This window comes from Oncorhynchus kisutch, linkage group LG8 (genome assembly GCF_002021735.2).
Source record: "Oncorhynchus kisutch isolate 150728-3 linkage group LG8, Okis_V2, whole genome shotgun sequence".
NCBI classification, from domain to species: Eukaryota; Metazoa; Chordata; class Actinopteri; order Salmoniformes; family Salmonidae; genus Oncorhynchus; species Oncorhynchus kisutch.
In genome coordinates this window covers 10389470-10412654 of record NC_034181.2, presented here as the reverse complement: position 1 = coordinate 10412654, position 23185 = coordinate 10389470, and the positions used below count along the sequence as shown (strand labels likewise).

The following is a 23185-nucleotide window of genomic DNA, read 5'->3' as shown; positions in this document are numbered from 1 at the left end:
GGCAGGTACCCTAGCGGTTAGGAACGTTGGGCCACTAATTGGGACAGAGAGGAGTCTTCAGAACAGGCAAGCTACCTTATCCAGTTGTTGCCCTAGTGCAAACATCCTAGCCGGATAAGTTTCCACTAGTTACAACAGCCATAAAATTGTAAATTGGTTATATCGGGGGGGGGGGGGGGGGGGGGGAATCTGGAAAACAAAAATGTCCTTTTTGTTCATCATTTAAGGTTAGGCATAAGGTTTGCAGTGTGGTTAAGGTTAGGTTTAACATCAGATTTTAAGAAGATACATTTTAGAAATAGGCAGAGTTAATGATTTTGTGGCTGTGGTAACCAGTGATGACCAGACAACGTAGTAGCTAGCTAGCGAGCGAGATGGAGTTTAGTATCTTTTGAGTGCATTTCACAAGTGGCTAGTTTGCATCATCTACTTTCACAAAAATGTTGCCTTCAAACTTTGGTTTCGAATCATGACAATTTCAAGTTCTCATAACAAACGGCAATAGGCCTTTTTGGACGACGATTACATTGCAATCCACGAGGAAACTGCATGGCAGGCTGACCACCTGTTACGCGAGTGCAGGGTAAAAAGGACCGTGTGGCGACAAGGAGCCAAGGTAAGTTGCTAGCTAGCATTAAACTTATCTTATAAAAAATAATCAATATTCACATTATCACTAGTAAACTACACATGGTTAATGATATTACTAGGTTAACTAGCTAGTCCTGCATTGCATATAATCAATGCGGTGCCTGTTCATTTTATCATCGAATCACAGCCTACTTCAACTTCGCCAAAGGGGTAAAAAATGTACCTGACAAACATCAACGCCTTTCATAAAATCAATACACAGAAGTATATTTTTTAAAACCTGCATATTTAGTTAAAATAAATTAATGTTAGCAGGAAATATTAACTAGAGAAATTGGGTCACTTCTCTTGCGTTCAGTGCAAGCAGAGTCAGGGAATATGCAACAGTTTGGGTCGCCTGGCTCGTTGCGAACTGTGTGACCGTAACTCATTTCCCAGAATTGTACATAATTATGACATAACATTGAAGGTTGTGCAATGTAACAGCAATATTTAGACTTAGGGTTGCCACCCGTTCGATAAAATGAAGAATAAACGTTTTGTTTTCGAAATGAAAGTTTGCAGATTTTGCCATATTAATGACCAAAGGCGCGTATTTCTGTGTTTATTATATTATAATTAAGTCTACGATTTGATATTTGATAGAGCAGTCTGACTGAGCGGTGGTAGACAGCAGCAGGCTCATAAGCATTCATTCAAACAACACTTTACTGCGTTTGCAAGCAGCTCTTAGCAATGCTTGAGGCACAGCGCTGTTTATGACTTCAAGCCTATCAACTCCCGAGATTAGGCTGGCAATACTATAGTGCATATAAGAACATCCAATAGTCAGAAGGTATATGAAATACAAATTGTAGAGAGAAATAGTCAACGCGTCATAATTCCTATAATAACTAAACTAAAACTACTTAACTGGGAATATTGAAGAATTGGGAATATTGAACCACCAGCTTTCATATGTTATGAGCAAGGAACTTAAACGTTAGCTTTTTTTACATGGCACATATTGCACTTTTACTTTCTTCTCCAACTGTTTTTGCATTATTTAAACCAAATTGAGCATGTTTCATTTATTTCTGTATTACATTAAGTTAAAATAAGTGTGTATTGGTGTAATTGTAATTATTACAAATAAATAAATAAATAAATATATATATATATATATATACACACATACACACAGTGGGGCAAAAAAACTATTTAGTCAGCCACCAATTGTGCAAGTTCTCCCACTTAAAAAGATGAGAGAGGCCTGTAATTTTCATCATAGGTACACTTCAACTATGACAGACAAAATTAGGGAAAAAATCCAGAAAATCACATTGTAGGATTTTTAATGAATTTATTTGCAAATTACGGTGGAAAATAAAAATAAATAATTATTTTCCACCATAATTTGCAAATAAATTCATTAAAAAATTCATACAATGTGATTTTCTGGATTTTGGCTCTCTCATTTTGTCTGTCATAGTTGAAGTGTACCCATGATGAAAATGACAGGCCTCTCATCTTTTTAAGTGGGAGAACTTGCACAATTGGTGGCTGACTAAATACACCCCCCCCCCCCCACTGTATATATAAAAAAATATATACAAATATATACAAAAAATATATACAAATATATACAAACCTCCAATAATCGATATCGGTGTTGACAAATCATAGTCGGTCGACCTCTACTCCTGACACTAATAATAACAACAACAACATCCATACTTAACCCCTCTCAATGATATTATTCACTAGTAACTGGTAACATGAGTCAGAAACCTGCTCTCTTGTGAAATCAAACGTCTCGGGGCTTTCAGCAGATGTTCAGTAATTATGAACCACAGCTATTCACTGCATGTCTGGACACTTTCCCCCCATTATTACTTAAGTCCAAATCCATGACGACAACATGATTAAAACATACGATAAGAATACTAGAACTGACTCAACACATGGAACAGCAAGGCAATAGCTATAATACATTCTTTTAGGATTTGAGCCTCGGTTGGATTCCTTCCACACATCTTGACAGTGGAAAGAATATTTACTTCATATTTTCTATAACAGCAAATACAGCAGCAACCTGATTTGAACATTTTCAAGATGTGTGACCCTGGTACGGCCAAAAGAAAGAGAAAGTCATGGACACAGCAGTATGTCTTCCTAGATCTACGTGCTGGTTTTGGCAGGAACAAAGTATCCTAAACAAGTGTAAAAACTGTCACATTAGTGAGACAGACCTTGTAGGGGCATGAAGTTTAGATGGGGAATCAAATGCAGACTGGTTCAAATTTCTATCTCAATTTGTCTTTCCTCGCTTCCTTTTCAACCATATTGGAGGAGAAGGTCCAAGGTCCCTCCCCTCTGACCTTCTCCAATACCTTTTGAGAAAGTGGCAAGGAGATAGGATGTGAGGAATCGAGACAGAGACAATTATTAGGGATGTTGCTGCCTTTCTAGTTTCCTCATTACCTTGTGTCTCTTCCTTCTTTTTCAGCATCTCAAACACAACAGTCCGCAGCTCGTCTACTGGCTGAAAGAGAGGAAATAGATATCAAATCAGGAAATAGATACCAAACCATCATATATATATATATATATATAGTTTAAATTAAATAGATACCAAAGTAGGCAGCTCTAAATTTAGTTTAGAGAATTCTTCAGAGGTCTAATCAAACACACACACACAGAGCTCGAGAGAGAGAGAGAGAGAGAGGATTGATGTTGCTAGACTAAGATTCCCCATGGTGGGGAAGGAGAGAGAATGATAAAAGAAAAACAAAGCAGAGAGGGATGAGAGTAGCTTTCACCTGTAGGAAGACTAGGCCTGCCTCCTCTAACAGGGGCAGCAGATAGAGAGGCATGGGGTATAGAGATGGAGAGGTAGAGGTATAGAGAGAGCGAGGGGTGAGGTAAAGGGAGTATGCTATACCTCTAACACCACTCGTACAGCCTCTTCAAACAGCGGCAGCACCTCCAGGTTGCCCTGGCGCTCCATCAGACGGGCCTGGCAGATCCAGTACTTGGAGAACTTCTCGGCCATGGGCACAGTGGACAGCATCTCCTGCACCTGGGAGGACTGGCAGCCCTGTACGGGGTGGGAGAAACAGTCAGAAACACAGAAAGTCAGACACAGGAGCAGTCAGTCAGACACAGAAGCACAGGCAGAGACACAGAAACAGTCAGAAACATAGATGGCGTCGATAGAGGGCAGCCGTGCTTCTAGCCCCTTGGCCACTCTGCTTGCCTAATAATGTAGGAAATAATACAAAGTAAATACCGCAAATGTTGTGTTATTACATACAGCCCGGGAAGAACTTTTGGATATCAGAGCGGCGGTAACTCATCAGGAGTACAACTTTCCCAAATCGTATCCTTTGTTCGTACCCCCCCCCCCCCCCCCCCAGGCAATTGAACTGATCCCAAAGGCTGATCCAAAACATTACCGGTGGAGAAGACGTACTGCAAGTAAGCTTCTAGTCCCACTCAGGGGGCGCGCATACCACCCACAACTTCAGAGTATATTACTAAATGTTCAGTGTCTGGATAATAAAGTTGACAAGCTCAGGGTGAGGATTTCCTTCCAGAGAGACATCAGGGATTGTATCATACCGTGGATAGATGGGAGCAGTCGCGCGACCCACCGCATTTAACCATGGCAAGGTGACTGGGAATATGGCCGAATACAAACAGTGTAGTTATTCCCTATGTGATAAAACAGGCTAAACATCAGTATAGACAAAGCAGACTCAGACTCAGACACAGAAAAAGTCAGAGTCATTTAAGTCTGTTTACCCAAATCTTTAAGGCTGTTAACAAATTACACAAATATTAGGTGAGCTATTATCAGTAGCCTACAGCTAATGATGGCCAAATGTGCTATTCAGTAAAGGGGGGCCGTGAGGCAGACCATGCTGGAAAGATGAGGGGCCAACCAACTCTTCTGTTTGGTCTCGAGGTTTACGGTGTGTGTTGGAACAGATCAAACAAAAAAAAAGTAGTGAGGTTATGTCCAAATTATCTTGGCTTCCTCCCAAAGTATGCAAGCGTTCCCTTCCCTTTCACTGACTTGAAAGGAAATGAATGGCATCACAAATGTGGAAATAACCGCGCACTTCAGGTGAAAGGAGATATGGTGACGCACACCTCCTTGACTGGAAAACAGAGAGCAGAGACAACCATAGTCAGTTTACAATAGCATGGGAACTTTTTGGAATGGTCTTCAAGCAACAACAAAAAAACACAAAATGGCTAGTCACTTTCCCATCGTATTACTGTAAACAACTTAACGGCTTCAAAATTGCTACGGGAAACTATTTTGTTACTGCTTCCATGTGAACTTCAGGAAGTTCTATTCATGCTAGGGCTGGGAATTGCCAGGTACCTAACAATACAAAACGTATCCCAATTATATTACGATTTGATGTTCCAAACATATTGCTCACCATATATCTGCTGCAAAGGGACAAGAAAGCCATGAGAAAACAACTTTTGATAAGTCATGGAAATAAGTGCTGAAAAGAAAATGGGCTCACTATTTAAAAAGAAGATGGAGAACAAGCTATGAAGGAAACATTTTGGTGCAGGTACAGCCAACTAGCGCAAAAAAAACATATTGAAATATATAATCAAATTGATCATTTATGGATCATGTTCCCCCTCACTAATCTTGCTACGAGAAATTAAAATTGCACACCTCACACACAAAATTCCTCCATGGCAAAAAAACCAAGGGGAAGTCCATCTGGGGACGTTAGTAGCCCTAGGTTATGTAAACTCGGCAAAAAAATAAACATCCCTTTTTCAGGACCCTGTCTTTCAAAGATAATTAGTAAAAATCCAAATAGCTTCACAGATCTTCATTGTTTATTTGATTTTTTATTTAACTAGGCAAGTCAGTTAAGAACAAATTCTTATTTTCAATGACAGTCTAGGAACAGTGGGTTAACTGCCTGTTCAGGGGCAGAAGGACAGATTTGTACCTTGTCAGCTCGGGGATTTGAACTTGCAACCTTCCGGTTACTAGTCCAACGCTCTAACCACTAGGCTACCCTCCCTACTTGTTAAGGGTTTAAACACTGTTTCTCATGCTTGTTCAATGAACCATAAACATTTAATGAACATGCACCTGTGGAACACTAGTTAAGGCACTAACAGCTTACAGACGGTAGTCAATTAAGGTCACAGTTATGAACATTTAGGACACTAAAGAGGCCTTTCTACTGACTCTGAAAAACACCTAAAGAAAGGTGCCCAGGGTCCCTACTCATCTGCGTGAACGTGCCTTAGGCATGCTGCAAGGAGGCATGAGGACCGCAGATGTGGCCAGGGCAATAAATTCAACTTCTACTTTTAAAAAGCCACCTCTCTAAAAACAAGTCTCTCACCGTTGCCGCCTGCTATAGACCACCCTCTGCCCCCAGCTGTGCTCTGGACACCATATGTGAACAGATTAGAGGTCGACCGATTAATCGGAATGGCCGATTTATTAGGGCCGATTTCAAGTCTTCATAACAATTGGAAATCTGTATTTTTGGGCGCCGATATCCGATTTAAGATTTTTTTTTATACCTTTTATTTAACTAGGCAAGTCAGTTAAGAACAGATTCTTATTTTCAATGACTGCCTAGGAACTGTGGGTTCACTGCCTTGTTCAGGGGCAGAACGACAGATTTTCACCTTGTCAGCTCAGGGGTTCCAATCTTGCAACCGCAGTTAACTAGTCCAACGCTCTAACCATTGCACTTCACGAGTAGCCTGCCTGTTACGTGAATGTAGTAGAAGCCAAGGTAAATTGCTAGCTAGCATTAAACTTATCTTATAAAAAACAAAGTGCCTGTAAGAACATCCAATAGTCAAAGGTATATGAAATACAAATGGTATAGAGAGAAATAGTCCTATAAATACTATATTAACTACAACCTAAAACCTCTTACCTTGGAATATTGAAGTCTCATTGTTAAAAGGAACCACCAACTTTCATATGTTCTCATGTTCTGAGCAAGGAACTTAAACATGAGCTTTTTTTACATGGCACACATTTTTACATGGCACATATTACTTTCTTCTCCAATGTTTTTGCATTACTTAAACCAAATTTAACATGTTTCATTATTTATTTGAGGCTAAATTTATTTTATTGATGTTTTAAATTAAGTTAAAATAAGTGTTAATTCAGTATTTCTGTAATTGTCATTATTACAAATAAAACGTATTTATTTTTAAACAAGCCTTTTTGGCCCCCCAATAATCGGTATCGGCGTTGAAAAAATCATAATCGGTCGACCTCTAGAACGGATTGCCCCCCATCTATCTTCAGAGCTCGTGCTGCTAGGCGACCTAAACTGGAACATGCTTAACACCCCAGCCATCCTACAATCTAAACTTAATTCCCTCAATCTCACACAAATTATCAATGAACCTACCAGGTACCACCCCAAAGTCATAAACACGGGCACCCTCATAGACCAACTTGCCCTCTAAATACACCTCTGCTGTTTTCAACCAAGATCTCAGCGATCACTGCCTCATTGCCTGCATCCGTAATGGGTCAGCGGTCAAACAACCTCCACTCATCACTGTCAAACGCTCCCTGAAACACTTCAACGAGCAGGCCTTTTGATGCGACCTTGGCGGGGTACCCTAGAAGGATATTGATCTCATCCTGTCAGTAGAGGATGCCTGGCAATTTATTTATTTTTTAAATGCCTTCCTAACCATCTTAAATAAGCATGCCCCATTCAAGAAATTTAGAACCAGGAACAGATATAGCCCTCGGTTCTCCCCAGACCTGACTGCCCTTAACCAACACAAAAACATCCTATGGCGTTCTGCATTAGCATCGAACAGCCCCCGTGATATGCAGCTTTTCAGGGAAGCTAGAAACCAATATACACAGCCAGTTAGAAAAGCCAAGGCTAGCTTTTTCAAGCAGAAATGTGCTTCCTGCAACACTAACTCAAACAAGTTCCGGGACACTGTGAAGTTCATGGAGAATAAGAACAGCTGCCCACTGCACTGAAGATAGGAAACACTGTCACCACTGATAAATCCACTATAATTGAGAATTTCAATAAGCATTTTTCTACGGCTGGCCATGCTTTCCACCTGGCAACAGCACTGCACCCCCCACAGCAACTCGCCCAAGCCTTCCCTATTTCTCCTTCTCCCAAATCCAGTCAGCCGATGTTCTGAAAGAGCTGCAAAATCTGGACCCCGACAAATCAGCCGGGCTAGACAATCTGGACCCTTTCTTTCTAAAATTATCTGCCAAAATTGTTGCCACCCCTATTACTAGCCTGTTCAACCTCGATTTCGTGTCGTCTGAGATTCCCAAAAATTAGAAAGCAGCTGGGTCATCAACCTCTTCAAAGGGCGGGGACACTCGTAACCCAAACTGCTACAGACTAGAGGTCGACGATTAATCGGAATGGCCGATTAATTAGGGCCGATTTCAAGTTTTCATTACAATCGGAAATCGGTATTTTTGGACACCGATTTTGCCATTTTTACACCTTTATTTAACTAGGCAAGTCAGTTAAGAACACGTTCTTATTTTCAATGACGGCCTAGGAACGGAGGGTTAACTGCCTTGTTCATGGGCAGAACGACAGATTTTCCCCCTTGTCAGCTCGGGGGACCAATCTTGCAACCTTACAGTTAACTAGTCCTTGTGCACTCCACAAGGAGACTGCCGGTTATGCGAATGCAGTAAGCCAAGGTAAATTGCTAGCTAGCATTAAACTTATCTTATGAAAAACAATCAATCAATCATAATCACTAGATAAGTGCACATGGTTTCTGATATTACTAGATATTATCTAGCGTGTCCTGCGTTGCATATAATCTGACTGAGCGGTGGTAGGCAGAAGCAGGCATGTAAACATTCATTCAAACAGCACTTTCATGCATTTTGCCAGCAGCTCTTCGTTGTGCGTCAAGCATTGCGCTGTTTATGACTTCAAGCCTATCAACTCCCGAGATGAGGCTGGTGTAACCGAAGTGAAATGGCTAGCTAGTTAGCGCGCGCTAATAGCGTTTCAAACGTCACTCGCTCTGAGCCTTGGAGTGGTTGTTTCCCCTTGTTCTGCATGGGTAATGTTGCTTCGAGGGTGGCTGTTGTCGTTGTGTTCCTGGTTCGAGCCCAGGGAGGAGCGAGGCGACGGAAGGAAGCTATACAATTACACTGTACTAAAGTGCCTATAAGAACATCCAATAGTCAAAGGTATATGAAATACAAATGGTAGAGGGAAATAGTCCTATAATTCCTATAATAACTACAACCTAAAACTTCTTACCTGGGAATATTGAAGACGGATGTTGTGACGACCCTCCCACTGTCTGCCTTATTCTCTCTTTGTTGTTTCCTTATTAGGATGCCGGTGGGCGGAGTTGGGAGGGTCGTCAGCTACATGGGAAACACCTGGGCCCGGTGTCTCCCAGGATAAATACACCACTTCCCCATTCATGGAGGAGACTCTCTCCATGCAGACACCTTTATAGATTTTGTTGTGTTTCTTGGTGGTTTTTGAGTTGTTTGCTTTAGCATCTTTTCAACACCCTGCATTATCACATTCATGCATGCAAAACACTCACTTACACTACTGATTACTGATTACACACACCATTGTATATTTTCCTTAGTTGCTTTAGTTAATAAATATATATTTTATTACCCCTTATCTCCACGTTGTCTTCCTTTTGTTACGGGCTTTGAGCCGGTTCGTGACAATGTTTAAAAAAAGGAACCACCAGCTTTCATATGTTCTCATGTTCTGAGCAAAGAACTTAAACGTTAGCTTTCTTACATGGCACATATTCCACTTTTACTTTCTTCTCCAACATTTAGTTTTTGCATTATTTAAACCAAATTTAACATGTTTCATTATTTATTTGTGGCTAAATTGATTTTATTGATGTATTATATTAAGTTAAAATAAGTGTTCATTCAGTATTGATGTAATTGTCATTATTACAGAAATAAAATTGAAAAATAAAAATACAAATTGTTCGATTAAATCGGTATCGGCTTTTTTGGTCCTCAAATAATCGGTATCGGCGGTAAAAAAATAAAATAAAATCGGTCGACCTCTACTACAGAGCTATATCTATCCCACCCTCCCACTGTCTGCCTTATTCTCTCTTTGTTGTTTCCTTATTAGGATGCCGGTGGGCGGAGTTGGGAGGGTCGTCAGCTACATGGGAAACACCTGGGCCCGGTGTCTCCCAGGATAAATACACCACTTCCCCATTCATGGAGGAGACTCTCTCCATGCAGACACCTTTATAGATTTTGTTGAGTTTTGTCTCACCAGGGGTGATGGTTGGATTTGCGTTTATCGTCGAAGGAATGTGCGTTACACAGAGGCCTGTACTCTGGAGGGGGATCGATTGGGAGGTGGAGGGTCCGTCATGGTCTGGGGCGGTGTGTCACAGCATCATCGAACTGAGCTTGTTGTCATTGCAGGCAATCTCAACGCTGTGTGTTACAGGGAAGACATCCTCCTCCCCCATGTGGTACCCTTCCTGCAGGTTTATCCTGACATGACCCTCCAGCATGACAATGCCACCAGACATACTGCTCGTTCTGTGTGATTTCCTGCAAGACAGGAATGTCAGTGTTCTACCATGGCCAGCAAAGAGCCAGGATCTCAATCCCATTGAGCACATCTGGGACCTGTTGGATTGGAGGGTGAGGGCTAGGGCCATTCCTCCCAGAAATGTCCGGGAACTTGCAGGTGCCTTGGTGGAAGAGTGGGTTAACATCTCACAGCAAGAACTGGCAAATCTGGTGCAGTCCATGAGGAGGAGATGCACTGCAGTACTTAATGCAGCTGGTGGCCACACCAGAGACTGACTGTTACTTTTGATTTTGACCCCCCCCCCCCTTTGTTCAGGGACACATTCATCCATTTGTTAGTCACATGTCTGTGGAACTTGTTCAGTTTATGTCTCAGATGTTAAATCTTGTTATGTTCATACAAATATTTACACACGTCAAGTTTCCTGAAAATAAAATCAGTTGACAGTGAGAGGACGTTTCTTCTTTTGCTGAGTTTATATAGAAATATAGGCCTACTGTTTGAAGACCTAACAGGACGCGTTCTTAGGCCTACAGCTCAAAGGGGTGGTTATACAAGGCTGCTATACAAAGCCTACTAATGATAACGACATTACTTATTCATATTTACACGTTAAATTTCCTGAAAATAAAAGCAGTTGACAATGAGAGGATGTTTCTTTTTTTGTTGAGTTTATGTACGTCTTACACAACCTGGAAGAGTTGCACCACGAATGAATAGCACCTGCGGAACAATATACCTGTTCCTTCAAGTGTCTTGCTCTCGCAGTGAAGGCAGAGGCTGTGTTCCAAATGTCACCCTATGCCCCTACATCAGTGGTTCTCTACTAATCACACCCGACTCACTGAATCACCAAGGTGAGCCATTTGGCGACAGCGAAATTGCGAAACATCTGTGGGTCCCTAAGGAAAGGTTAGAGAACCACCGCACTAAGTAGTGCACTACTTTTGACCAAAGCCCTGTCTGTTTTACTAGGCCATTATTCCCTGAATAATAGAAACTACATCATCTGACCTGACCATGTGTTGGATTAATGGCGACACACAAAGCACACAACACACAAAGCAACCGGCCAAGCAACCTCAAAGCACACTGTGTAAGAAGGGCTGGGTCTACATTCAGCTACTGTGCTGGTCTCTTCCACTGAAACGCACCACCCCATCGGTCCCAGAGGAATGTCACAGAAGGGATCCAGTAACAGTCACTTATCCAGAGCGACTTACAGTAGTGAGGGCATATATTATTGTACTGGTACCCCGTGGAAATTGAACCAACAACTGTTGCAAGTGCCATGTTTTACCAACTGAGACACACGGGACGTGGTCTAGACTGGACGTTAGACAGGCAGAACAGCAGTGGAAACTAGAGGTCGACCGATTATAATTTTACAACGCCGATACCGATTATTGGAGGACCATAAAAGTCAATACCGATTAAATCGGCCATTTTTTTTAAAAATTTGTAATAATGACAATAACAACAATACTGAATTAACACTTAATATAATACATCAATAAAATCAATTTAGCCTTAAGTAAATAATGAAACATGTTCAATTTGGTTTAAATAATGCAAAAACAAAGTGTTTGGAGAAGAATGTAAAAGTGCATTATGTTCCATGTAAAAAAGCTCATGTTTAAGTTCCTTGCTCAGAACATGAGAACATATGAAAGCTGGTGGTTCCTTTTAACATGAGTCTTCAATATTCCCAGGTAAGAAGTTTTAGGTTGTAGTTACTATAGGAATTATAGGACTATTTCCCTCTACCATTTGTATTTCATTAACCTTTGACTATTGGATGTTCTTATAGGCACTTTAGTATTGCCAGTGTAACAGTATAGCTTCCGTCCCTCTCCTCGCTCCTCCCTGGGCTCGAACCAGCAACACAACGACAATTAGGGCGTGCTAACTAGCTAGCCATCTCACTTCGGTTACACAAGCCTCATCTTCAGAGTTGATAGGCTTGAAGTCATAAACAGCTTGACGCACAACGAAGAGCTGCTGGCAAAACGCATGAAAGTGCTGTTTGAATGAATGTTTACGCGCCTGCTTCTGCCTACCACCGCTCAGTCAGATACTTGTATACTCAGTCAGATTATATGCAACGCAGGACACGCTAGATAATATCTAGTAATATCATCAACCATGTGTAGTTAACTAGTGATTATGATTGATTGTTTTTTATAAGATAAGTTTAATGATAGCTAGCAACTTACCTTGGCTTACTGCATTCTCATAACAGGCAGTCTTCCTTGTGGAGTGCAACGAGAAAGAGGCAGGTCGTTATTGTGTTGGACTAGTTAAGGTTGCAAGATTGAATCCCCCGAGCTGACAAGGTGAAAATCTGTCATTCTGCCCCTGAACAAGGCAGTTAACCCACTGTTCCTAGGCCGTCATTGAAAATAAGAATGTGTTCTTAACGGACTTGCCTAGTTAAATAAAAAACAAATTTGCAAAATCTGCGCCCAAAAATCCGGATTTCCGATTGTAATGAAAACTTGAAAGCGGCCCTAATTAATCGGCCATTCCGATTAATCGGTCGACCTCTAGTGGAAACACACTGGTTGCTGGTATGAGAAAGCTAACAGAATTTTTTTATTTATTGGGAATTTGGTAATCTACTACTTAATAGCTACGAAAAAGTGTCTTGCTGACGACTGGCAGCTTTAGTGTTGCCGGTCGGGAGAATGTGCGGGTGGGCTGAGTGAGGGAAAACGCCACGTGAACAGCCACAACGCCAACAGAGCAACAATCAACCCCCCCAGTTGTTATTGATTTATTTTACCTTTATTTAACCAGGCAAGTCAGTTAAGAACAAATTCTTATTTTCAATGACAGCCTAGGAACAGTGGGTTAACTGCCTGTTCAGGGGCAGAACGACAGATTTGTACCTTGTCAGCTCGGGGATTTGAACTTGTTATTCCAGTTACTAGTCCAACGCTCTAACCACTAGGCTACCCTGCCGCCCTTCTGCGGTTACCCCAAGTCACTCAACCAGCCTGAAGACGGCTCCAGGCAGATCACAATTGACAGTTGATTTGTCATACATTTTCAATTCCTGTCAATTCATGTAATCTAACCCAACCCATTCCTCTGCCACACCTCATTCAGCAGTTTGATGCAGTCAGCCAGGCACCGGTCCACAGCTTCAACCAGAGACCTGGCCTCAACTTCCTCCTCCATACCGTCCCAGTAAGCCTGAGGAAGGGCCAAGGTGCGCCGCACCCGAGGAGGCCTCACCGGCATGGGGGGACGCTTGTAGGAGATGCCCCTGTTCTCACGCCATTCCTGGAGCTTCTGCCTGAAGACACACACAGAGTGGAATATAAGGTTGTTCAGTAAAATGTTGGGGTAAAGTCAGATGTTTGTAGTCCAATTCAACCACACTATTAAATGAGGTGCTGGGTGGAAAGAATATGGTGGTATAATGGAAAAGACCCAGCACATTCATATGCTACGATACCAACACACATACCTTTTACTGAAGTGAAATGACAATGTTATCTTGGTGTTATTTTGTTATTTCAACAAACAAAATCACAGTAGTTATGTGCACTGTGTAATCCAAGGCCTTATTCAACCAGTCTAGAGTTTAATATTTTAAGACTTCAAGTCGTTCTGTATAAGATTGTCTGCTAAAATCACAAAAATTTAAATTGACTGTATTCTACCTCCTAGTACTTATCTAATTGACAATAAAAAATAAAAAAACGTACATTCTCTCTTCCTGGGCAGCTGTCATCTTCCTGCGGCCCTCGGTCTTGGGCACGACCCTGGCCTGGTCTCTGGGTGTCTTAAGGCCAACACCAGCCTCCCACCCCACCTCCTCCTGGCCATGGCTGGACTTTTTGGCAGAGCGAGGCACCGTCTGGGGGATCCACACACCACTTGCTGTGCTGCTGTGAGGCCTAGGCCAACACGCCGGAGGTGTTGATGAGGGCGATGGAGCATTGGGTTCATTCTTGGTGTCGGTGTCTGCCGACCCACTCTCCATGTCTCGGTTTTCCTCTGCGCTGCTTTTCTGTCCCATCGCAGCCACAGCTGCATGCATGGCCCTACTCAGAGCCATGTTCTGCCATTGGCTTCCTGTTATCCCGGTGGAGGCTCGAGAGGCAGCCTTCCATATCCGAGTGCTGGCTCCTGCTCCTCTAGCCTCGGCCCTGTGCTGTGATGCAGCCCTCTGAATATCACCTGGCTTCGTAGCTGCAGTCTTGTGCCCAGGACCAGTAGGGCCTTGGATGATGGGTTTAGGTCCAGTGACAGGTTGTTTCTGCCCTGCTGGTTTACTGGATCTCTCTGGGAGTGGTTTGGAATCAGTCCTGCTCACAGCTTGGCTCCTCCTTTGCCCATTGTCCGCAGCCAAGGCAGTTGTCCTCTGGTTAGTCTCACTCACGCCAGTGAAGGGATTCGTTCTCCTCTGAGTAGTAACTGGTGGCTTTTGGGTCACAGCTGGGACTGGGCTGGTGCTTGGGCATGCTCTGTTCAAGACCAGGGGGGTGAAGGAGACTGATGCTGGAGCAGGGACGGTGGTGCTTCTAGGCTGCACCTGGACAGACACAAGACTTGTCTTGGTTTTAACCATTGTGCTCAGACTCATTCTGGCACTACCGGTGTTGGGCCGCGTGCTGGCTGTGTTGAGCCGCGTGCCGGCTGTGTTGGGCCGCGTGCCGGCTGTGTTGGGCCGCGTGCCGGCTGTGTTGGGCCGCGTGCCGGCTGTGTTGGGCCGCGTGCCGGCTGTGTTGGGCCGCGTGCCGGCTGTGTTGGGCCGCGTGCCGGCTGTGTTGGGCCGCGTGCCGGCTGTGTTGGGCCGCGTGCCGGCTGTGCTGGGCCGCGTGCCGGCTGTGCTGGGCCGCGTGCCGGCTGTGCTGGGCCGCGTGCCGGCTGTGTGGAGAGTGTTAGCGGGTTTCACAGTAATATTTGACTTTGGTCTGGTTGTGTTGGCTGAATGTGTTCTACCAGTGTTTGCCAGGGGTATGGCTGAGCTAGGGCGTGTGTTGCCGACTTTAACAGCTGGATTAGGCTGTGTTCTGGGTTGGTTGGTGGTGCCTGGGCATCTTTTGGTAGGGACAGTAGATTGTGATCTGGCTGGAGCCATCTTCAGGCTGGTTGAGTGACTTGGGGCAATCGCAGAAGGCTTTGTAATGCCTTTGAGCACGTTGAGATGTGCGGTACTCGATGCTGCAGAGAGGAGACCGTTGGCGGAGCTCTGTTTGTTGGTGGTACTGCAGAAGGTGCCTGTGGTTTGGGAAACGGCGTTGGCCATCAGAGGTTGAACCTTCACCACTCTCTTTTTCATCTTGAGAGTATTTGGACCCCTGTTCTCTTTTCCCGGGTCCAGCTGTAATTACAAAACAATATCAGTTGATATAGTTCGTAACTATTTCCTGCTTAAAGACACCTCAACGTGTCAGTTAATTAGTATTTTAGATGTCACTTAGCAGATGCAGTAGTGAGTGCACACTTTTTAATTTAAAAAATGTCCATACTGGTCCCTCGTAGGAATCAAAACCACAAACCTGACATTGCAAGCTCCGTGCTCAATCAACTGAGCCACACGGTACCTACTATAATTCAAGCCTCACTATATAATTGATAGTGAGCAAACTGCCAGGTTTGCTTTGCGAGAGATGGTGTCAAGGAGAGGAAAGTGATTGGCTACAATACTTACATCATCCTTCACGGTAGACATGGTGATCTGCTTTGCTTTAACGGCATCTCGAAGATAAGGTCTGAAATCAGTCATGTGTGATAGGACATTATTTACAAAAGACAATGGATAAAACATATTGCAACTAGTTAATACCGTAGGGCTTTCACTCGCTGCAATACAATACCATGTATAGAAAAACAGGGCAATTCAAGAGGGAGCACCAAAATGAATGTGAAAACGTCATTCTCGTTGCCTAATGTCATCATAAATTACATATAATTCATCTAATTTATTTATCAAGTCCTTTTTTTCTCCTTTTACATCAGCCGATGTCCCAAAGTGCTAATAATCATTAGATTATAATATTGTAGAGAACAACGTTAACATACTAGTACTTGACAAGTGTTGATGAAATAAGAATGTTCATTTGCTGTGACCGTTACTAGTTTAAACGGCGCCTCTCTTGGTTGTATCCCTTTCATTTAAGGTGTTGTGAGATGGTATCATTTGGAGATGATTCACCTCCAGATCCTTGGCTTTCATCATTTCAGTAAAGCAGAAGCCAAGGGATTCATAAGAACAGAGGTTACAAATGAGTGGCAAGAGTTGTGGATCAGGAAGTAAGGGAAGACACCTGTATAAGATCCAGGAAAAGGTGGGGGCGGGGGGGGGTCCTCAGACCAAGAGAGAAGGGAGGAAAGTGTAGGTACAAGGCTGAGACTGGGACACACAAGGCTGAGACTGGGACACACACAAGGCTGAGACTGGGACACACACAAGGCTGAGACTGGGACACACAAGGCTGAGACTGGGACACACAAGGCTCAATAGTAAGTTGAAAGTGGTGGGGAAACATGATCATGGTCACACGTCTCAGAAGGAGACAGTGGAACATGTTCTCTTTCAGTGCCAGAAATACATGAGACAAAGGGAGCGGTTGTTATTAGATTTGAGGAGTAATGGGTGTTGAATAGCCTGGATTAAGTGAACTGCTGGGGAAATCTTCAGGGGATGAAGTATTTAATTATGTATTTTGTTTCCTTAGGGGGAGAAGATTATTGGGTTGGATTTAGACCTTCACTGTCTCTGATCCACACCCCAGTCCAGTTGGTGCCATTAATGCAGTTTAAAGTTGGTTACCAACCGCCATATAAAATCCACAGAATAATAATATACAATGCAAACAAGAACCGATTGTTTTAGCGGTGAGTGGATATTGCAATTCAGTCCGTTAGGGTTAATTATTTATTTACAAAGCTATTCAGTTCTCTATTCAGCGGATTTAATTTTGAAAAATGCCATGTTTTCACTCACGAACCTGCAGCCACGAGATAGTTTGTCAGTTTGATGTTCGTAGTTAGCGGCTGCCGCGGAGCAATGACCAGATTTTGATCATAACAATCCCATTAACGCTAAATTCTCAGAGTAAATCTTCGGCAACTTTTAAACCATATATGGTAGAGACATGGGGTTTGGACTATTGTTTGTTTGACTGATTTTGTATAAACATATAGACATTTGTATAAACCTTGAATGAATTAATCATCTTATATAGGCTATATAATGGCCAAGAAGATAGCCGTCAAGCCATGATGATTTCTTACTTTGGGTTTGGTGGCTTCAGTCTTCCTTTTGCTGCTAAGTACTCTATCAACTGCTGCTTGCGCAATTCTGTGAATGACAAGAAGCAACTTTAAAACAAACCCTAAATTTACTCCTCCACTATTTGGTCAATGGTGGTAAAGATAGCTAGCTAATTAACATTACCACTATTTGTTCAATAGTGGCAAAGATAACTAGCTAGTTAACATTACCATTAAATTAGCTGGCCAACGTCAGACAGCTAGCTGTAACATTGTTGTTCTAACAGGTGATGGTTCTAGCTAGTTACGCTAACGTTACTCGTTTATGGAGTCAATAAGACAGCCCAATGTCCCAAAAGACTCCATAAGTTTCCTCTGAACTAAGCTAACGTTAGTGTGTACCTTAGCCTATATCTAGTTTTTCCACTGTAACTTGACCGAATGATAAATAAAAAACGTATTGTTTACATTGTATTATGACTAACGACAACTATAGTTAGTAAGCTGAAGAAGCCTGCTAACAAGCTAGCAAGCATTGTTAGCAAGCAAATAGAGCTAGCGGAATATTAGTTCATGTTAGCTACACCATACCTTTTCTGTTAAGTTGGGCAACAATTTCTTCCGCGTCCATTGCTATTTGTAATCTAGTCACTTGAGACATGTTATTTTAGTGTAGCTAGCAAAATTTTTCGCTATTTTAGTGGAATACAAGTTATGGTTTGCTAGCGAGCTAACATAAACAAACCGACTTCATCTATTTCGTGGTCTGTTTTGAAATTGCCGGGGCAACGCCACTCTTCTCCCATTGGCTCGTTCAAATATTTGAAAAAAAAAACACGCCCAATCAGACAGCTACTCCAATGCTTCTTTTAATTCTGTAGGTTTTATATGGATGGTAACATTGAAAGTGGTGGGGAACATCTGACTGGGAGGTGTGATCATTGTCAGGAGGAGATGATGGAACATGTGGAACATTCAGTGCCAGAAATATGAGACAAAGGGAGCGATTGTTTTTAGATTTGAGGAGTAGTGGGGTTGAAGAGCCAGGATTAAGTGCATTTTTGGGGAAATCTTTAGGTGATGTAGTTTTTAATTATGTATTTAGTTTCGTTAGGGAGACGAGATTATTGGGTAGGATTTCAAATCATCCCCTGAAGATTCCCCCAGCAGTTCACTTAATCCATGCTCTTCAACCTCATTACTCCTCAAATCTAATAACAACCGCTCCCTTTGTCTCATGTATTTCTGGCACTGAAAGAGAACATGTTCCACTGTCTCCTTCTGAGACGTGTGACCATGATCATGTTTCCCCACCACTTTCAACTTACTATTGAGCCTTGTGTGTCCCAGTCTCAGCCTTGTGTGTCCCAGGCTCAGCCTTGTGTGTCCCAGGCTCAGCCTTGTGTGTCCCAGTCTCAGCCTTGTGTGTCCCAGTCTCAGCCTTGTGTGTCCCAGTCTCAGCCTTGTACCTACACTTTCCTCCCTTCTCTCTTGGTCTGAGGACCCCCCTGCCACCACCTTTTCCAAGATCTTATACAGGTGTCTTCCCTTACTCTTCCTGATCCACAACTCTTGCCACTCATTTGTAACCTCTGTTGTTACTAATCCCTTGGCGTCTGCTTTACTGATGAACAATTCCATCTCAACATTGGGATGTTTAAGAGCCTAGATGTTCTCTTGATAAGTGAGTGAATTGGACCATTTTCCAGTCCTTGTTTTCAAAAATGTAACAAGTACTTTTGGGTGTCAGGGAAAATGTATGTATGGAGTAAAAAAGTACAGTATTTTCGTTAGGAATGTATTGAAGTAAAAGGAAAAGTTGTCAAAAATATAAGTACTGAAGTACAGATACCCCAGAAAACTCCTGAAGTAGTACTTTAAAGTAGTGTAACTTTACACCACTGATATTATTACTGGTATAATGTAGGTATACCTCTCATATTTGTTCTTATTGTGGTTCTGGTATTTGATGGATGTTGTCTGATTCTTCACATTGTTCTTCCAATAACCATGTTATTACAGTAGCCAACCATAATAATCGATGACAGAGAATATCAATTTTCATTTGAATATTTATTCAAAAGAGCACATATGTAGGACAATTCAAATGTTTGCATGCATCAATGAATAAGTGCAACATCAACATATTGACAAATAAATACAATGATAAATAAGTATAATCACTGAAATATAAATACATGAATAAATAGTAGAACAATATTATGACTAGTAGAAATGTAATTACAGTAAGCAATACGTTCATTTTGGCTTTCAGCAATAAATACGGTACAATAAATATCATGGGCGCTTGCCACAATCTGACTCAACGGCGCCATCTTGTGGTAAAATTTGACAAAGTCAATACACCACAATGGTGAATTGCTCTAGTAGTACACACACACACACACACACACACACACACACACACACACACACACACACACACACACACACACACATACATACATACACCCTGAAGAGGTTATTGTGTCTTACAAACATACACCTAATCTTTAGACGTACAGACAGTGACAATCCAGCCCTGACCACAAAGGTCCTATAGAATCACATATAGAATCTCTATTGCCTAGTTAAATAAAGGTTCAACAAAAATAAAAAATAACATTGAATTATATAGGATATCTATGAGAGATCTGTGGTGTCCATTTCGGCACCCACCTTAGTGTGGCGCTGGACAGTGAATGTGGTGAAGCGGTTGGGGGTTGCACTCTGGCACATGTTCACCATCTTGGTGTTGTCCTGCTGTAGGGCCGTGCTGATGAACCAGTTCCTGTAATGGGCAGACTCCAGGGTACTGATGTCAACTCCGGTGTCCTGTTTGTAGAAGAGGAAGCGCACCATGTCGCTCTCATGGTTGATGGACTTCAGCTGCTCCTTGTCTGCCACCTCCTGGAGAGAGAGAGAGATAGATGGTCAGGGGGTTAAAATCAATGGTCTGACTCAAAACGGACTTAAAGGTCAAATACACCAGGGGTGGATAGAAATGTTACTCTGGCTATTGGTTTGAGTTTGTGGCTGTTGGAACCAATGACTTATATAATCAACACATCATTGGTTGGAACAAGCCGACACACTGTCACTCTCCAGGACTACTTAATAGTCATCCTCGCTGTATCCCATTCCCAGTCACATTTCACCAGGGTCGGTCTCTCTTGGTCTCTCTGGCAGTTTCCTTTAATTACACTGCAACTCAACCTTTTACATTCCACATATGATTCAGACACAATGTTGATGATGTCAGTATTCTTCAGCTCAGACACCATCTCCATTGCCATCTCTACGTGGTGCATGATACGGTCCAGGTCTGACTCAAACAACTCCAGCCTCAACAGCCAATTATCCTATCTATCAATACTGAATCACAATATATTCAGCAGTAGTAGTGCTATTTACCTCTAGGTGCAGGGTGGGCGTGCCTTCTGATGTGATGCAGGATAGGTAGAGTTTGGATCCCTTGATGCCCAGGGCTACAGGTCTTGCTTTAGTCTCACTGGGGACAGGCGTGATGTACGTAGACAGGTTCAAATGCACTAGTTTCAAAAGGAGAAGAGAGTCAGTCAGCATCATTCATCAGAACTCAACTGTGAACTAAAGTACGCTACCTATCTGTCAGTCTCAGGGTGGGGTTGGTTTTAAACTCTCCACTGAATCTCATATTGCTCATATGTACCTAACCTTTCCAATTATTTCAGATGCATAGGAAGTGCCACTGCTTAGTGCCCCAAGGCAAATTGTAATTTCATTAATTTAATGATCTATGGTCGCCAAAGAACACACTCAAAATTCTTTGGCAAAATGTAACGCACTATGTTAAGACAAATGCAAATTGGTACAGAGCCTTGGTTGTTAACATACCTTTATGGTAGCTGCTGCCTCCCTGCAGCATCATAGCATGCAGCTCCATAGACCCTTCATTGAGCACCCAGCACTTATTCTCAGAGTCAGTGAAACTACACTCGTACTCTCCTTTACTGCTGAACCCTGCAGCTTTGCTTCTGGCTTCAGTGCGCGCCGACTCCAACTCCAACACTATATGTTTTGATGAGGAGAGAGAGAGAGGAGAAAGCATGTAGGAGATGAGTGAATGATTGAATAAATACGCTTGATTGAATTCCAGAACTACTAGTCCGTGAGTTGTGCTAAGATATCCACACTAGCAGTATGCCAGTTAGAATTAAGCGATGTGTTGGGCATGCATTCTAAGTGGTATTCTATAGTGTGAACATTGGAACATAGCCCAGTGGTGATAGCTAATGGTATTATAGTGGTACACATTGAAAATACCCCGTTCTGTTTGTGCTGTCTTGTCAACTCCTATGGTCATTGTCATCAGAAGCAAGACAGTACAATCAGACATGGGGCCAGGCTAGCCCCGAAGGGGCTCCTCTAATCCAGTCCAGTGATCTTTGACCTACCTTCCACTGCGCTCTCTAGCAAGAAATTTAACAGGCTCTCATCTCTTCCCAGGGTAAACCCCTTGCCACCATTTAGCCTCTCCATGGCGATGATGAGGTTGGCCACACAGCGCAGGGTGATGGGGTGATGGGATATCTCCACATCCAGACCCCGAGGCAGTTTGGAGCTCCATGCTACACTGGCAGAGGTGTTCTGACCAGGACAGAGAAAGTCGATTCAACATTCATCTAACATTGCTGCATCAGTGTATGGAGAATTGTGGTTGGTCTGTTCTTTCCCTTTCTTCTGTTTTAACGTTTACTATATAATAACATTTGAATGTCTGTCATGCCTGAATATTGTAGGTCTGTCTTATCATCATGTCTAAGTTGGGACTCACCTTCATTAGACTGCAGTTTGACTCAAATTCCATATTGTCTTTGTAGTTAGATCTGGAAAATAAAACCAGATATTTTAAAACTCCTGTCCATCATAGATTGTATCATGCTTAGTCAGTTGCTTAAAGATGGCCAAGATCTGAAAACACATTCAGAGATCTGGTGTAAACAGGCAATCAATATACAGTTAGTCCTAAATAAAAGTTTTTACTAAACACTATATAGAAATAAAGACTGCCACAACAGATCAACAACATAATACATGGTCAGCCGTACAGTAAGAGTAAGTTTATGGTTGCCAATGTGAATAAAAACAGACTCTACATTTCATTTACCTGGATGAATAGGTTTGTAGTTGGCTGTTTTGTAGTTTGTAGATAGTAGGTACTAACGTCTTGTTTCTAGTCCTTGGTCCTTGTTGTGAGTCCCAACTTGTTCTCTGAACCAATGTTTTCTGACTACATGTGGTAACCTGTATGTCTTATATACATCCTGGCCACACTCTCCAGAAATTCCCCTCTACGCACACGGGAGGAAGGACGATGGTTTAGTCTCACCAGACCAATGAGTGACAAGGTATTTTTTAATGACTTTGGTGATGAAATACTGGACTCACACCCAACAGGATGGGGGGATGGGGTGTAATTGTTTTGTAATATTGCCAATATACTTTATTCAAAGAATTGATGTTGTGTTTTCATGCTGTTCTTGGCCAGGATTCCCTGAGAAATTGTATTTCAGATCTCAATATTACTGGATGAACAAAATATTATATATTGTTCATGTCAACACTACGTAAAATGAGTTACGATTAGACACATGTACATGTCTGTATTATAATATACTTTGCATAACTTCCTTTTCTAAAGGACTTCTCATACATTATGCGTTTAAAGAGTTGATAAGGGCTATTTTCTAACCTTCATTTTATTCAGACATTTGGAACAACACAAATAAATAAATCATAACATTTAA

General features: G+C 42.3%; 2 protein-coding genes across 2 annotated transcripts in view; both read right to left on the bottom strand.

Annotated features, from left to right (window-relative positions):
• ckap2l (cytoskeleton associated protein 2-like) overlaps window positions 1-18172 on the bottom strand; it is a 33525-nt gene extending 15353 nt beyond the window's left edge. The window contains exons 1-7 of the mRNA XM_020490498.2: window positions 17988-18172; window positions 17418-17484; window positions 15832-15892; window positions 13880-15501; window positions 13266-13464; window positions 3515-3670; window positions 3055-3115 (exon numbers count right to left, since the gene is read on the bottom strand). Of these exons, the coding sequence (XP_020346087.2) occupies window positions 3055-3115; window positions 3515-3670; window positions 13266-13464; window positions 13880-15501; window positions 15832-15892; window positions 17418-17484; window positions 17988-18057 (2236 nt within the window). The 5' untranslated portion in view covers window positions 18058-18172. The remainder of the gene's footprint in view (window positions 1-3054; window positions 3116-3514; window positions 3671-13265; window positions 13465-13879; window positions 15502-15831; window positions 15893-17417; window positions 17485-17987) is intronic.
• A 1278-nt stretch (window positions 18173-19450) lies between these two features.
• On the bottom strand, window positions 19451-22664 carry LOC109896202 (interleukin-1 beta-like). The gene is made up of 6 exons (XM_020490499.2): window positions 22546-22664; window positions 22213-22264; window positions 21833-22025; window positions 21273-21446; window positions 20811-20947; window positions 19451-20306 (listed from the first exon to the last, which is right to left on the bottom strand). Exons 2-6 carry the CDS (start codon window positions 22243-22245, stop codon window positions 20040-20042), a joined length of 804 nt encoding a protein of 267 aa, XP_020346088.1. The 5' UTR covers window positions 22246-22264; window positions 22546-22664; the 3' UTR covers window positions 19451-20039.
• Window positions 22665-23185: the final 521 nt, after the last annotated feature.

Bases quoted from the DNA above. Each gene is read 5' to 3' on its own strand.
- LOC109896202 (XM_020490499.2), bottom strand. From the start codon at position 22,245: ATGGAATTTGAGTCAAACTGCAGTCTAATGAAG. The intron at 22,026-22,212 runs GTGAGTCCCAAC...TGTCCTGGTCAG, and splicing joins CAAACTGCAGTCTAATGAAG to AACACCTCTGCCAGTGTAGC. The intron at 20,948-21,272 runs GTATGTTAACAA...TTTTGAAACTAG, and splicing joins AGGCAGCAGCTACCATAAAG to TGCATTTGAACCTGTCTACG.